The sequence below is a fragment of the Patella vulgata genome, chromosome 7, assembly GCF_932274485.2.
Source record: "Patella vulgata chromosome 7, xgPatVulg1.2, whole genome shotgun sequence".
NCBI classification, from domain to species: Eukaryota; Metazoa; Mollusca; class Gastropoda; family Patellidae; genus Patella; species Patella vulgata.
In genome coordinates, this window is record NC_065885.2 from 50499154 (window position 1) to 50517132 (window position 17979).

At 37.1% G+C, this 17979-nt stretch overlaps 1 protein-coding gene across 3 annotated transcripts; it reads left to right on the forward strand.

The window, feature by feature from the left end:
- The first annotated feature begins 719 nt into the window (after nt 1-719).
- On the forward strand, nt 720-17291 carry LOC126826648 (beta-hexosaminidase). 3 transcript variants are annotated; one of them, XM_056102434.1, is made up of 9 exons: nt 720-1111; nt 8942-9649; nt 11149-11579; nt 11808-12521; nt 12858-13098; nt 13911-14163; nt 14848-14988; nt 15499-15571; nt 17136-17291. In XM_056102434.1, exons 1-9 carry the CDS (start codon nt 1048-1050, stop codon nt 17142-17144), a joined length of 2634 nt encoding a protein of 877 aa, XP_055958409.1. In that variant the 5' UTR covers nt 720-1047; the 3' UTR covers nt 17145-17291. The 3 variants fall into 3 exon arrangements, 2 of the variants coding, with proteins under 2 accessions (XP_055958409.1, XP_055958408.1); XR_008788818.1 differs by having other exon boundaries at nt 722-1111; nt 15499-16051; XM_056102433.1 differs by lacking the exon at nt 17136-17291 and having other exon boundaries at nt 722-1111; nt 15499-16211.
- Nucleotides 17292-17979: the final 688 nt, after the last annotated feature.

The following is a 17979-nucleotide window of genomic DNA, read 5'->3' on the forward strand; positions in this document are numbered from 1 at the left end:
TCTTCATTAGTCAGATTTGGCTCTTGAATATTGCACCTTTCATCTTGGCACATAATGATGGTCTGATTATCAGACTCTGATATTTCGTGAACCATTTCATACCACGACGGTTTGTCTTTTATAGATCAACGTTGTTCGTCGTCTAGTGTCACGACTTTAACCCAACCCCTTAAGGGTCCTTAACTTGCTAGGGTATTTATGATTACACATTTAGTGATAAACTATCTACGATTTTCACCGAAAGATACGTGTTTTTCTTTTGGTGAAGTTTAAGCTCCGTTTTAATTTAGTTTCTTGAACACTAGATACCCCCAATGGCGTTCACACACCTGTTCAGATACTTAACACTCTGAATCGCTCTGAGATCCTGGGACTGGAACTTTGTCTATTTATTACAAGGTAGATTCATATACCGATTGCTTTGACCGTTTTATTTTTTCTGGCAATTTGATGTAGATTTAATTTGCTGTACATACTAATTACGAATAATTTTGAATGAGTAAAACAGCTACTGTAAACTGTAATGGAAAGAGTCACGTATCCATTGCTTGTATTTAGGATTGATGTTTGATCCCTTTATTTACATTACTATTTACATAGTACATGGACACCAACTGGGGGCGGAGTCTGTAGTCACGTGATTTTCCATTTATTGTTATTTTTGTGGTTATTTTCACGTTTTTTGTGCTTTGTTGGTTTTGTTTCAAGACAAGGTAGATTTTGAACCGATGACAAGGTGTATTTGAGCGCGGATATAGATTACTGTTGTTAAAACACAAGTCAGCGCTTTTAAGTCTAAGTTTATCTATTGATTGTTGTCTTGTCGCTGGTTTAAAAAATTGAAATAGTTTCTAAAACTTTGTCGAGTTCAAAATTTATTTAGTCTACGCGATCAGAGCCTAGACACACATGGCAAACTTTATTTTCTAGCGTGGACTAAACTTTAACAGTTTCGATATCTTTTGAAGTATCGGGTACACTGACTTTCAGTTTAAAAATTCACCTTTATATACTGTGGCAATATATAGTTTGTATTCACGCCTCAAAATGAAGACTTTAAACTATATATTGATTTATTTGGTTGGTGCTCTTATGACGTCAACAGTTATTGGTGAGTATTTTTCAGTTGAAGAAATGTAAATATACAAATATAAATTTTAATCTTCCCCTTTTATCCGGAATTTATTTATTTTAGAATTGTAATATAATATAAATATTGTATATTATATACTTGAAAGGCAAAATTACACCGTTCACAAATGTGATCTAAATAAATATAAAATAATATTGAACTTTATTGCATAGACAACTCATTAAAATCTATGACCTACGCGTGTTCGTTTTGTATGTTTCTAGTTAGTTTGGTACCATGCGAAACTTTTTTGTAGATAGTGGGGAAAGAACTGCTTTTTTGGGGTCCATATTAAAGATGTACAGGTTGTACAAAACTTTTGCCATATATTCCTTTATGTTCTTTTTAATTTAGCATGATTTTTTGATGATTTGGCGAGCAAGGATTTATATTACTTCCATAATTTCAAAAAATATCTATCAAGTTAAACCATAGTGTTTTTGAAAAGGGCTAAAAATTGTACCCTTTTCAAACGGGCGCTGAAAAATATGAAAAAAATATGTTGGGAATAAAGGCGGCCACAAAGGACTAAAATGCCTACTTTTTTGATGTGAGTTAGTTGTATTTTACGTCCGCTTCCACTTTTTTCATCTGAGTTCAATTTTATACCCCTGTTAGACAGGGGTGGCGTCCTTACTGGGCTGCTACGGCGAGGGAAAATTGTCTCAGAGCGCGTCAAGATCGCCATAAGCGTGGTAAAAGCGTGGTGGAAACGCCAGATATCGTGCTGTGGTCTCCATGGTCGCTGTTCAAAACAAACGGGAAGGTTCTGCGATCTGACATGGAAAGCTCACGTGGAAAGACGCTTTGAAAATTGTAACATCTGCAACGACGACTTCATGGCGTCTTCACTACGACCCTCGAGAATCTGCAACGACCCTACCAAGCGTTAGGGGTTCTTCTGGCGTTGTCATGGCGATGTTACGATGATTTCACCACTGTTGCACGATTGCACCACGTTCTCATTGGGCTCCCAGTGCGCCCATGGCGATCTTACGGGGTTCCCACTGCGTTTATGGAGTTCTTAATATCGCGGTTATGGCGACCAGGCTTTTTCATGTTCCACTTGCTATAAAAACAGGCGATTCAAAGTTCATCTTGAAATTTCCAAAAATCTAACCAGCTTGCACATGCAGTCGCGACACACGTAGAAGGCGTATGGTAAGAACCCCCTGAGCGTGGTTAGAGCGCCGCGGGTTCGCTGATGATCGCCGTTGCCAACCCAATAGATCTCAATAGAAACGCCATATCGCAGAGAGATCGTGACGGGTGCGCCGTGAGAACGCGATAAACGGACGCCACCCGGACTGACGGGGGTATTACGCCAATTTTATACTGAATCTCAACCCTATACTGAGAAATTATTTAACATCCGATAATCATACCCGAGACTTAAAATAACAAACTTAATGAAAAACAAATTTTATTTTTAGTTGACGTCACAAAATGTATTTTTTTTATTCATTATTCCACTTTTAATGAGATACAGAATAATCTCGTTTTTCTAGTCAAATATTGGAAACGAATGGATTATGTATACCACATGCAAGCTGCACATCTATATAAATTAAACATGTCACCGTGGACTGATAAACATGTTCTTGAAATATTTACAAACTGTTGGCAGTCAAAATAACAGGTGCATTTTAATGTGTGTTTCTGTTTTCAAAGTTGTATCATTTGTCATGTTTTGTTGTACAGTTTGTCTATTTATATTATTAGTGCACGTACGCTCGATATACTGTACATGGCCTATTTCAAACTCCTCTATTTGACCTAACATTTTGAAATATGCTTGGACTGTTTATGTCATACATTCTATTGATCGGATTTGATTGAAAGTGACGGTTGTGGTAGATCACGTGGGCAAGTGTAGCTTATGGGCTGATGGGTTCCAATATCTACAATATCATTCAGAATAACGGTCTGAATGGGGAGAGGTGTGTGGATTTGTGTGTGTGTGTGGGGGGGGGGGGGCGCCTGTCATTGAGTCAAGTGGCGTGGTTTCGATAACAAGCATGTACGTGACAAGGATAAGGGCCGTCTGCCCAACCACGTTGGTTTTCTCCGGGTCCCCCGGTTTCTTCCTCCCACTGCTAATTACAGAAATACAATTGCAGTCTACTAGTCCCGCGTTGGTCTGGTTTGTGTCGAGTGGACGTTGACCCCCCCCCCCCCCCTAATCTCTTTACCTGAAGAAAATTCATCAATGAGATATAAGAGAACGGTCTAAAACGTCACTGACTCCACTGCTTCCAATGTCATTGATGTCCTACCAAGTCTTGCTAGCCTGGAGGTCGGGTGTTCGATCCCTGCATTGGCCGAGAAAGTTCATCCAGATTTTCCGGCGTGGTTCTCCCTTGTCAGTGATGCAGGACGGAGGGGATGACAAGGAACAGCTGTCTAGTCGTTCGGATGGGACGAAAAACCGAGGTCCCGTGTACACATTGGCGTGCACGTAAAAGATCCCTTGGCAGTTGGAATTCGATATAAGAGTAGGCCGTAGTGCCGCTGTCCGGGCAAAATTTCCCTCATAGCACACTGTATAGCGTATGCCCGTCTTCATTAGCCCAGGTTAGGAGCAGAACAGTAGGACGTTTAACTCCATTTCATTTCATTTCATTTCATGCCAGGACGTATAATTTGAGGGGTCCGTACTTTATTCTCACCGGTTATTCAAATAGATCATTCGATATTATTTCACAGAACTGATACAATACTCAAAGAGTAACCAACTTTTTATTTGATTCATGGGGAAATCAGTTTAAACTAATTGGTGACTTGTCTCTTTTATTTACGCTATGCGTCGCCTTATCGTTAAAATTAAGCAAGCCACGATTGGTATTTAGCAGAGTGAAGCTACACGCTAACTCTTTCTAAAAGTGTCATCAAAAGTAAAGCTAACATAAACTCGTTCTCAAACAATTAGTGACGGCTTAAAGATACGACTACTTGTGGAAAGATTAATACTGAGTTCAACCGTCATCGTACCCAACAGGGCTTTCCCCACAATTCACCAAAACCGCCACTCATTTCGAAAAAGAATGTTTGTAAAATGGTAGAAATATGTCAGACGACGATTTACCGTGTCACAGAAAAAAGATTATACGGTACAAACTAACAAACTATTGAAACTGTTTCGGTCACATACATATTGTCCCGGTTTTGTTGGAAACATTTTATGGCCAAATTAATTTATATCTTCATTAAAAGGGGAAGTCTTAAATATGTTTTACGGAATACAACTGATTAGTTCTGTGTGTTAGTCTCAGAAACATTTACACTAGTCATGTGAATCTCTGTGATTTCTTTTCTAAGAGACTTTTAGTTTATTTGGGTGTTGACCAACTGTATAAGTGACTGGATAACCTTATCTATTTCCCAAAGCAGTTGAACGATAAGGGATTTGGACTCACGATTAGAATGTACCGGAACCTCGGGACTTTTCAAACCCGGTTCCCATTTGTCGGGGATAGCCTAGTCATCCGGGTGGGAAGAATATAAGGTCCATCATGGTTAATGTCATAAACCCTTATGGTATTATAAAAACTTTTCAGAAAATTGCTTTGTTGAATTTTTTTTTATCGGCGCTTTAAGTTTAGTAGTCTTTTACAACATGGGTTATATGTCACAGTGAACATAATGTCAAATAACATGTATATGTGTCTCACCACCCACTTTATTGACATGTACAAGTCTAACAAATCAGAATTAATTCAACAGTAAACATATGTACTCTACATCCCGAACACATTGTAATAAAATCAATTGTTTTACACGTCTTGTGTCATGTCACATCTTATCTATCGTGTGTATGTTTTCTCGGTAGCTTAAGGTTAACTAGATTTGTCTGTTTGCTGGTATTCGTTTATAGATCGCTCTGGTATTGGCCGATTTCGATTAATTGCCGAGAAAGCGAGACTATAGCAAGAAATGAATTGAAATCGAGTTTAACGTCCAACTTTTCTGCACAAACCAATCTAATGGAGAAAAGCATATGGAATAATAAATATTATATTTCAAAAAAAGATCATGAAAATGAAATATTAATATTTATGTATTCTTTGCCAGGGCAACCATATTATTACTGTTAACGATAATAGTCGAAGATACAATTTCTGCCGGAAATTAGCACACATCGTTATTTAAAAGAGCTAATCGCTATTCTTTGGCACATAAAAATTGACACAAATGGATTATTGTAAAATGCATGTATAAACTGATTTACATTCAATCGTTTCTGTTTTTATTGCAATTTCTAATCAGTTATGTTCGGCAAAATACGGGAGAATCCAAATTGAACGGCAGTCTTTGGCATCTGGTTATTCCAGTCTACATTTTTAGGATTCTCCCGTGGGATATGTTTAGCCTCGTTCATCGTGTCGCTACATTACAAATGGCGCCCGAAAGCATTCTGGCGCGCGTTTGCCAATTTTAAGATTTTCATCCTGTCTTAAATATAAAATATCAGAAGGCCATATTTTCACGGTAAGATAAAAACATCAATGTTGATTTAAATTGACCAATAAGTCATTTTTGCATTGTTAAAGACTGTGGATGATATTGAGTTAAAGACATGCCTCCTTTAACTGAATTTGTGCTCGAACTTCAATTGCTTGTTGTCAGAGCTCGATGTAAAACATGCAATTTCAAAACAGTCTTTTCCCTTTATCAACCCTTTCCAAGAATGCATTGATTCTTTTGTAGTTAGACAAAGGAATAATAAAAAAAGACGAGCAGAAAAAAAGAGCACATCACTAGACATGGTGACCCAGTTATAACACAAATCATCCGACAGTAAAAATATTGAGTGTGTTTAACGGTGTCGTTTTGCTTGAATTCAAGACATAAATAAATCTGAAGTAGCGTTAAAAACTGCATTTGTCAATAACAGATTCTTGTAAAGGGGGTCATAAGTGTAAATTATTTTAAATACAAATACTACTGCCAAGCTATATTTCTTTCAAATCAACGTTTTTCTGTCAATACAAATATTTTTTTAAAAGTCATCCATTCTCGTTTATTTTCCCAATGCACACTTTGTTTTGGCTTCGTATCACTAGTTCTTATAGATCACCGGTCGATTTTTTCTTCGGTTCTGTTCAAATTGATGAACAGGTGAAGACGCTTTTAGATCCTAAATAAATACTTCCGAGTCACTACATTTTTCAAATCGCTGTTTCGATTGGACACTGGGATAAGAAGTATTTGGTATTTGTTTTGCTGTATTTTATCTTTAATGTATTTGTTAATGGTTCGATGTTCTTGAAACATTCAATGATACAACTAGTTTGTGATGCAATGTTTCGGAACCCGTGTTTAGGATGTTAGGTGGCACAAACAGTAGTCACATGAAATTGTTTCTGTTATATTTTATTCTGGATTGTTGTTCATGTTACATGATTATTACGAAACAACACATAAAAATAATTCAGGATATAAACTTTTGTTTGTTGTCCGGTATAACTAAAACCACTTCAACTAAATCTCAATGGCCATGGGTTACCACGTGACCATATTTACCACAAAACGTGATTTTACGTTGTCTGGTGACGATAAGTGTAGTTTCATCTCCATTCTAATAATACGTTCGTCTTTCAGGACAGGTCTCACTTAATAATGACATACATAAACACAGATAGAGCGCCATGATTTTTTCTCTAACCATGCCTTAAATAAATCCCACCCAAATCATGTGCCAATCTCCCTAAAATATATCTAAATTTCGTTTCGAAATAACGAAATAGTATGTTTTAAACCACATTGCTGTAATACCAGTAATATATAGCCGGGTTGAAATTTCACCGAACAAAATTATTCCGTTGTTAGTGATAAGGGTATAGGAAAATTGTCTATCCTGAATTTTCAAGTTTACAATATAGCACCCCAAATTAACTATTATAAATTATGAAACTTGTTGTACAACTACTTAAAATAAAAGTTGAATAATATCTGTAGCAGTGGACCATTTCAGTCGGGCAGTGGTAAATGTATATTGGACACTTTCATTTAAGAGGACTGCTAGATTATATTTTTACACGCCCACATTTTCATGTGGACGTATATTGTCGTCGCCCCTGTCCGTCCGGACGTCCGTCCGTCCACGATTTGTTTGTGGACACTCTACAGGTCACAATTCTTATCCGATTTTGACGAAACTTGAAATATAGGTTTATCTCCAAAAAGATCTCGGTTGCTTTCGATATTGGCATGTATCGGATCGAAACTTCATGGATTATGGCCCCTGTTTGTACGAAAAATCACCCTTTTAGCTTGTGGACCCTATAGAGGTCACAATTTTTATCCGATTTTGTTGAAACTTGAAATATATGCTTATACCCCAAAGATCTCGGTTTCTTTCGATATTCGCGCTTATCGGACAGTAATTTCCTGAATTATGACCCCTGGTTGTACGAAAAATCGCGTTTTTAGCTTGTGAACCCTATAGAGGTCACATTTTTTTTTATCTGATTTAAAAAACCGTATTATTATATCACCATTACGCCCTAAGGACGGCTGAGTTCGAATTTCGTGAAAATCGGCCCAAAACTGACAGACAAAATGGCAGCCCTTCGTTCTCAAATAGCGTAAAAATATAGTATATTATCAAGGTTGTGGACCCTATAGAGGTCACAATTTTTATCCGATTTTGTTGAAACTTGAAATGTAAGTTTATAACCCACAGATTTCGGTTCCTTTCGATATTCGCGCATATCGGACGGTAACTTCCTGAATTATGGCCCCTGTGTGTGATTTTACGAAAAATCGCGTTTTTAGCTTGTTGACCCTATAGAGGTCATAATTTTTATCCGATTTAAAAAATCGTATTATTATATCACCGTTACACCCTAAGGGCGACTGAGTTCGAATTTCGTGAAAATAGGCCCAAAACTAACTGACAAAATGGCCTCCCTTCGTTCTCAAATAGCGTAAAAATATGGTATATCAAGGTTGTGGACCCTATAGAGGTCACAATTTTTATCCGATTTTGTTGAAACTTGAAATGTAAGTTTATAACCCACAGATCTCGGTTCCTTTCGATATTTGCGCATATCGGACGGTAACTTCCTGAATTATGGCCCCTGATTTTACGAAAAATCGCGTTTTTAGCTTGTTGACCCTATAGAGGTCATAATTTTTATCCGATTTAAAAAATCGTATTATTATATCACCGTTACACCCTAAGACGACTGAGTTCGAATTTCGTGAAAATAGGTCCAAAACTAACTGACAAAATGGCCGCCCTTCGTTCTCAAATAGCGTAAAAAATATGATATATCAAGGTTGTGGACCCTATAGAGGTCACAATTTTTATCCGATTTTGTTGAAACTTGAAATTTAAGTTTATAACCCAAAGATCTCGGCTCCTTTCGATATTTGCGCATATCGAATTTTAATTTCCTGAATTATGGCCCTTGATTATAGGAAAAATCACTTTCTTTTTTAGCTTGTTCTCTATCCATCTCTCGACAATGTGGGCGTATCCTGCCTGGTAGCCGCTGGTTTGATTACGAATGCGATGCAGCGGAATTGAATTTTGTTCGAACAGCGATGTTTCCACCTTTAAATGGTCTTTTTCGAATTTCATGGCAGAGGTTCTTTTATATTACGCACACCACTGTGTCACCGAACGACTAATTAGGCATACATTTCCTGTCGTCGTCACAAGCCTTACACTGAGAAAGAACGTGAACAGGCTTTAAAAAAAAAATACCGATTCAGAACAGGCAGCAACAACGTACTCAACGAAAAATAAAATAACTTACATGTATAATTAATCTATTTTCTATGGCTTTTTTTATTTTTCAGGCATGCGACAAGAGACACTAGATTATATGGCAACCTTTATGAATATTAGATATGAAGTTATAGACAATATTAGAGATTCTTTGAAACTTTTTGAAGCGGAATTAAGTTTTACAAATCAAGGGGAGGACCCCATCCCTGCTTCAGAATGGGAATTGTATTGGTGTCAGATGAACCTTGTAGAGCCTGAATTCTTGCCACGTGACGAAGGGGTTGTGCTTGACAAATATAAAGTGAAATTGTCACATCTGCAAGGATGCATGTTTAAATTAGAACCTGTTCGGGGTTTTAGAGTAATTCGACCGGGCGAAACGCGCAAAATTAGATTCGTTTCCGAAAATTTTTCAGTGGCTAAATCTGATGTAATTCCTAATTGGTATCTATCGTCAAACGGTTTAGAGAGTCGTGTGTTGGTTAGCACAACTGGAGAAAGTTTAGATTTTGTTGGAGAGTTTGACACTCCTAATAAATGGAAACGTTACGACTGGAAGGACGAGAAGAGTGAAGGACATGATCTTTATGACCCATTCACGCCCCGTACGCGATATGCCATGAACGCTGATGTAGAAGACAAAGGTCGACCTGGAAAACTGGTCATTCCTACCCCAGTACAAATAGCTGTCGACACATCTATGACATTAAATTTGGAAACTAGGGACTGGCAAGTGGTTGCTCCTCCAGTTTTCTTAAATGAAGCAGAATTTCTGGCAGGTATTATAACCATCATGTTTCACTAATATAGCTTATAATCTACTAGGGGTACAAATGTCAATTCCGTGAACTTTTTGACTAATCAAATTGTCTACATCAATATTGCGATAAATGATAGGAATGTTTGAAGTGGTTTATGATTTTTAGCCATTTAAAATACAATATAAAGCTGTTCTTAGTGATAATCTAAAGTTGGTTAGATTGCAATGTAGAGTAGAAATCAGCCATAATAAACGAATCGAAATTGTAATCTAATTTTAATTAGATTGCTAGGGGTATCAGTATATTCCTAATACAATGGTAAAGAACAATATCAGTGTGCAATAGATATAGGCCGATTAGTTAACCAAGATTGCTGGAATTCGTACTTAATATATAGTAAACTTTTCCGAAATGTAAATTCAATTTCATTGTGAGCCGCATTAGTAGAGAAATTGCACTTAAAATGTTATAAGTGATTATACCTAGGCGGGGATAGCCAATAAGAAACATAACATAACCATAATAAGTTTAATGAACTTATGATGCTTGGGAATAACACAAATACGTGTAGACATATACAGACCATGGTTTTGGTAAACAGAAATTATTTTCATTATTCTGTATTTAAATAGTGATGTACAAAATTATACAATCCCCCAAATTAAAAAAAAACTAAATTAATTCGAATCTCGATACAAAAGGTAACCTGCGCCGTATACGATAACCATCTAACTGACGTAAACACTCTTTATAGGACTGGGTCGAAATAAGCCAGATTTCTTCAAGTTTAGGAATGTGACCTCACATTTAATACAGATTTGTTGAAGAGAATCGTGTCACCAACTTGTCACAGACAATAAATTGTAACCTAATTATTATCTGAGCTAGTCCTAGTAGTGTAAGGTAAAGGCTTAGATTATTAGTTGAATGGATAGTTTCTGACTCACATGATAAGCTGATGTTTAAAATGACACTAAAACACGGAAGCTTTTGACAAATAACATGTTTATGTGAATGATACAATATTTACACTGAGCTTAAAGTAAAATTTATTCAAAGGATTTTATCTAAACAAAAAATAGAATTTCATATTTACACCATACGTCATGACAATGTACATATACCGAAACGTACGGAATTGAATTGATAACCACAGACGGTATCTTATTGTTATCCTAGCAAATACGTATAGGGTCATTGTGACTCACTTCAAGGGAGGTTCCAGGGGTTGGGGTGGGGTGTTCGTTCTGTATTGCCCACACCCTCGTCCCTTCCTTTTATATATTTAAATTGTTTAAAGTTCCTACATACAAGAATAAAGCTTTACATTATAATTTTTCACTATTTAATCCAGGCTAAAATATACTCAAATTGATTATGCAAAATCCCGGCTTGGATTCAATCGGATTAAAACAAAAGCCCCATCTTAGCTACGATATTTAGACGGCCATCATCTAGTTGAGCTACTTATGCAAATTTTTGATTAATTATGAACATAATCATTCATTTCTTGACAGATAAACTTGGATTTGATGTCACCGATCAAAAGCCATACAGTCGATTCATTTGGTTTCATCAGGCCGATGTTAAAGTTCGTATGAAAGGTGAAGACGTCTCCAATGATGAAGTTTATTCTTTAGAAATAGATCCAGTCAAGAGTGTAATTGAAATCAAGGCACGAGCTGGACCAGGGGCTCTGTACGCGGTTAAGACTCTATTGAGTCTAATGGATGACCGTAAACTGGTACCTCGTGCAAGTATAGTTGATGGACCACGATATCCATATAGAGGTGTGATGTTGGACGTGGGTAGAAATTTTCACCCTAAAGATCGTGTAATACGACTATTGGATACTATGGCTGATTATAAATTAAACAAGTTACATCTACATTTATCAGATGATGAAGGTTGGAGACTTGAAATCCCTGGTCTAGAAGAACTAACCGAGGTAGGTACTAGTTGGTTGTCGTGCGTCCAATAGTCAACCCTGGAATCCATAAGCATGATCTGGACAATCCTGACCTAAAATAAATTATAGCGGACCCACTGGCAAATAAAGGATAATCAGGAACATAAGGGTCATAAGGGGCATTCTACCTATATGTCTTCGAAGCATTCCTTTTCCTTGAATACTTTCAAATTCAAAAATGTCATAAAGTTTTGTCTTATTTTGCAGGTAGGTTCTCAACGTTGTCACGATCCAGAAGAAACCGAGTGCCTCCTACCTTTCTTGGGATCAGGTCCAGTGCCAAGCCGACCAGGTTCCGGTTATTACACGACCGAAGATTACCAGGACATTCTCAGACACGCCAAAAGTTTACACATTGAAGTCATTCCAGAACTGGATATGCCTGGACATGGTCATGCTACTATTAAAGCTATGGAGGCCCGAAAAAAGAAACTGTTGTCAGAAAACAAAGTAGCTGAAGCTGAGAGATATATCTTAGTTGAAGAAAACGATCCGTCCGTTTATAAATCTATTCAATTGTATACAGATAATGCTATCAATCCATGTTTACAGTCCACGTATACCTTTATTACCAAAGTGGTACAAACCGTTCACGACCTACACAAAAACATAATGCCCCTCAACATTTATCATTTTGGAGGTGACGAGGTTGCAAAAGGTGCATGGGAGAATTCCACTGCATGCAGTTTCACAAAAGACAAAAAAGATATCAAACAACTGTTTGTGCGTCATATGTCCAACTTGACAGCGGATATGGGATTAGATTTGGCTGCCTGGGAAGATGGTGTAATGGAAGCAGGCAGTAAGCCTTATCCTAGGAACATTCTACAGAATCGAAACGTGTATGCATACGCCTGGGATAATATTTGGGAATGGGGTCAAGCTGGTAGAGCATATACTTTAGCTAATGCTGGTTACAAGGTAATTGTTTGGGGTTTTTTTATTATGTTTATAGGTTTATACATCAAGACGGAGTACTCTTTTATGGCATAACTGCCCAATGCAGACTTAGGTGAAATAGCGCTAACGACAGTCTTTACACATTATAGTGTACAATGGGCGTTTGAACTCAGGACAGATTAGTCAACTACAAACATCAAGAACACGTGCATTATTTACCATATAAGCCAGAGGTGACCAACCTTTTACACCCATGTACATAATATCACCTGTACAATTTCAGATGAGTTATATAACATCAAATTTATATCATCATTATTCATCATCATGGTCAAATTATTTACTTCTCTATTACAGGTGGTTATGGCACAGGCTACACATCTTTATTTTGACCACCCTTATGAACCTGATCCATTAGAACGTGGACTTTATTGGGCTCCAAGATACACTGATGCACGTAAAACGTTCAGCTTCATGGCAGAAAATCTCTATATGAATGCTGATGTTGCTAGATCTGGAGAGCCCCTTACTCACAAAGCTATGTGTGGTTTAAAAGGCGAATTTTGTCCACCATTAAAAAAGCCGAAAAATATTGTGGGTACGAAAAACTGTCTACTCCTTCTTTGGAAGCATCTCATTCGAGTTTGTCAAGTTGACTTTAGCTCTCCGCAGGTTATAAACGAGTTATTAACCCGTACAAAAATGTTTCTACAGGTTTAGTACGATTTTGATGAAACCTGAAATATGGAGTTGAATGAGGTCTTGAACAAGCTTTGATTTGAATGTGATTTGTATCATCCCTTTTCTCAGATCATTACGTTTGACTCTTTTTTATCTAGTTCACCAAATTTGTACTTATTCGCTGTTACCTTTAGAATCTTACAACTGTGTAGTGTGTAGGCTTTTACTTACCCTTTGTTTTGTAAGACTCGGCGTCCACCAAAAGCAAGTGACGACCAAAAGCAGCTGCCGGTGCAAAAAATGTTAACACTATAAATACGGCGAAAGTACCGTGCACGTCACTGAAATTAATTTATATGAATCATTTTTGATATACGCCAGGGGTGCGTTAAACTATATAAATGAAGAAAATTATTGTTTATTTTATGTGAAATATTGACGCACAGGCACAACCCCCACCCCAAGCGCCGTAATTATAATGTTTCAGTTGCTAAAAAATGATATAATCATAGGGGATGTCGAGGAATCCAAAAACGCTCGAAGCCTAGGGACCTACCATGGGTTAATACGACTACTTGACTTACCAGAGATATATAATTATGTTATTATAAAAAATAATGCAGAAATTTACACATATGCTTATATCCGAGGATTTCAACGCCAGTGTCTCTGACAATGGTTAGTTAACTTTCTTCTCTAGATTTTATGACCAAGTCAAATCTGTTTCAGGTATGCAGGGTCATCTATGGAGTGAATTAATTAGAAATCGTGATTTAGCCGACTACATGTTGTTTCCCAGATTCCTAGCTCTATCAGAAAGAGCTTGGCACGAAGCTGCATGGGAAAGAGTGAAGGACAACACATCAAGGAATGAACAAAGGGACGCAGACTGGGTAGATTTCGCCAATACTTTGGGGCACCGTGAATTACGTAGACTTGACGAAAAGGGTCTGAAATATTCTGTTCCACCAGCAGGTGCAATGTAAGTAGACATAAAATAATTATTAAAATGAATTTCTGTTACTTGCATTTTACAATAGACCTACATGTAAAGTATTAATCACTCAATATTCGTTTCACCATTCCGGCAATTTATTGTGTCCCAAGAGTTGTCTCCCTGTCTGGGCAAGGGAAAATCCAAATCCAGCTTTCTTCCAGGCTTTGATGCACATTCATGATTCTGAGGCCGAGTAAAGGGGTTGGTTGCATTGAAATGCAGCGCGGATAGTTATTAGTATGCTTCTTTCAGTTTGTGTATCTCAAGATTTCCATGGTGAACCTCAGTTATGCAATTGAGCAAAACGTTGCCACACTGCCCCAGTTGTGACAGAAAGCGTTCAACCCAATGGAAATTTGGGAAGTTACCGCCGGTCAAAGAGACGAGAATTAATTATCTACGTTGACCGTGTGTAATAGATCTAACTTCAATGTACAATCATGGTGTCTTTATACTTAATTTGTCTTTGTCTGCTATAAATGTCTTCATGTAATTATAATAGACCTAGGGCCTACAGCAGTTTTTAGCATGTATGTATTCCCGGGCAATTATAATTATATTTTCTTGTTTAGCGAAGTTGATATCAATATTGCCGTGACCTTGACTTCCTACCTGATACATTTGAAGTGTTTAATCTGAAACAATTCATCTATTTGTTTTTATGTCTAGAATTGTCAATAACAAACTACGAACTAATGTTGCTTATCCCGGATTAACGGTAGAATATAGTGTAGATAATGGTGATACATGGTGTCAACACAGTGGAGAAGTAGATCTTGTTCATCCGACCACAGTTTTCCTCAGAACTAGGTAGGTATTAATGCTAACTTCCTGCTGGACCATTAGTGATTATAATAGGGGATATAACTTCCAGAAACAAGTTCGTAAGCCAATCTTATGTTTCAGATGGCACGTAGGCTATTACAATGCATTTAGATCGGGTGTATGTTTTAGTTTTTTTTAAAATGTTCTCAGTGTTTAGTTCTGTAAAACAAATATATATATACTTAATATAAAACAAATCCGTCCCAGGTCTCCTCAGTTGTCATCAATTGTTTGCTTTTAGAGGACAATAATATGTATGTTGTCCTTTAAGGAAGTGTCGCCATTTTGAATGTTCTTCAACCAACTGTTTACTATTAGTATAAATCTTTGATTTGGTGTTGTATTTATTATTTATTTACATATTTTTCTTTTTTACTTGCAAATTGTCAAGGTTAGGGTCGTTTGTTTTTAATTTAATTGATTGATGATGTACGTACTAAATATTGTTGCTAGTTAAATTGAATGAATTATGTAATCTTCTGATTTCTTTTTCAGATCGGCTAACGGTGATAGAACCAGTCGAGTAGTATCTTTGGCCACATATGAAGGCAACCCAGCATCCAAATCTGTTAGTTTGATTTATTCACTAAGTCTACTGTTCACGTCACTATTATCTTTAACGCACACGCTTATTTAAACTACTTAATTAAATATTTTTTTTAATAATTTGATTATTTATATGAATATATTTTGTAAATAATTTACACTTTTTTTTACTTATGTGCTTGCATTGTACATTTCTATTGGCTTATTTTTTTTAATGCAAATTTACATATTGTACATATTATTCAGCAACATAATTTTCTTTGTGTTTCCAACTGATCTCAATGGAGGTAACATCAGGATTCAGACCGCGGATTTTTTTGGACAAAAACTGAATAAATTTACTGAATAGACTAATACCGCTGATGGTATTTAATTACTACCAAACAGTTAATACACGGCACTAAACAGCTTCTAAGTAGGATCAATAACAAACATTGCAGCGGGACAAAATGTGACAGGAGCCATAATAAGTAGAAATAATTGTTTGAAACAGACAAGACAGGTAGCTGGCTTATTTTCACTACTAAAGTCAAATCTTAAATGTCGCTGTAGATAACAAAAAGTCGTTTTTGAAACCCCGCTTTATTATATCTCCCGCAAAAATTTCCCGCTTCAAAACATATAATATAGCCAACATCTGGTATGATTTTAGTATAGTGAGACCCCCCCCCCCCCAGTATTTATTAAACTATCTTTCATTGTCCCCTGCTACATTTTGCCGTCTCGTTTATCATAACTCTTCATTTGTTAGGTCATACTTATAAACTGTTTTGGGCCTTTTTGTAACTGAATTGATGGGTGGGTAAGTGATACAAATCTGCGGAAATAAGATATAGTACAAAGTCTCCTAAACATTGTTCAAATTCAAAAGACCAAGAGAAACATAACGCGGGCTGTGTATAGGGAAATACCAAGTGTTTCAAAAGAGTTATGATACATAAACATCCGTGTGATAGCGAGATGCTACTGTATATAAAGCACATAGATCAACTGGAATAAATTTTAGTCGTGACAAAATGTTATACATTTTATTTTACTTATTGTAATCAGTTTTGTGTCGCAAGAACAAAAACAGTAATTGTGCCAGAACAGCAACATAAATTACACATTCCCTACCCACGGTGCTGGCAACCGCATTCGATCGCGGTGTTGGGCGAGAAAGCACCTCGGGAGCAGGATGAAGGGGTTGGCATGGACAAACGTCTAATCTTGGTTTACTCGATTGACACCCTTCGAATTCAATTCGGATCCATTAAGCCCCCCCCACCCCCGTGCCAGTGGTGCAGGACGGGGCGTGGTCCAGCGTCTAGTCTTTCGGATGGGACGGAAACCCGATGTGCACGTAAAAGAACCCTTAACAGTTGGAATTCGAAATAAGAGTAGGCCATAACGCCACTGTTCGGGCAAGATGTTCCTCATTTATAGCACACGGCATGGTATACGCTTGTCTTCATTATCCCGGTTGGTGCAGAACACTAGGACTTTAAACCCCATTTCATTTCATCTATCTTTCTATTAAATTTCTATATACTTTTATCAGGAACTATATAATTTATACATGCCTATTTGTTTTATTGTTTTTCTAGCTTGCTTAAATTGTTGGACAACACGCAACGTCTTTATAAACAAGGGCAATGATACACAAGTTTAACAAGTTTATTAATCCATTCCAATAAACATCAATGTCTTAAAATGGTGATTGGCTGTTAAAAACGATTAGTGTAATAAAAGTCTAAACTGTATCCTATCAGTGGTAATATGTTTAAATATTCATCAAACCATTTCAGTGTCTTTAAAATGTTTATAAGATTATTTGCGTAATAGCGTATCGCATGGTAACCAGTAGGAGCTCCTATGAAATGGGGTTTAGTCCTACTTGTCTGTACCAACTTGGCTACACGACCTACTCTTACTTTGATTTAAGACTGTCAGTGGATCTTTAAATTGCTACCAATGTTATACGCATGGATCCTTATTTGGGCCATCTCTATCGAACCAGGGACCTCCTGATTAGTAAGTGGGCTCCATGCTAACTAAGCTCATCGAATAACACACTATTTATGGATAACAATCACTATGGTTTATTTCACTGCGACGTTTCAACAAGATTTCACAAGTCGTTTTTAAGCATATTTGTGTTATCCAAACCCAACAAGAAGCACTGGTTGAAATCGAAGCTGCCATTGTACATTACGATCTGCGCCCTTTGGATCCCGGCAGGGGTGAGGGGGCGGCGCCTGTTGGGACCCCCCCCCCCTAAATCCGCCTTTGTTTTGGGTGAATAGAATGGAGCTTAAAGATGGGTTCCCTGAAAAGTATTTATCGGGTGGTTATTTCCAATAAAAGTATGGCAATTTTGGTATATATGGAAAGTAGATATATCCAATCTTACTAGAAAAATACTGGATTCCCCGAAAAACACTCATGGAG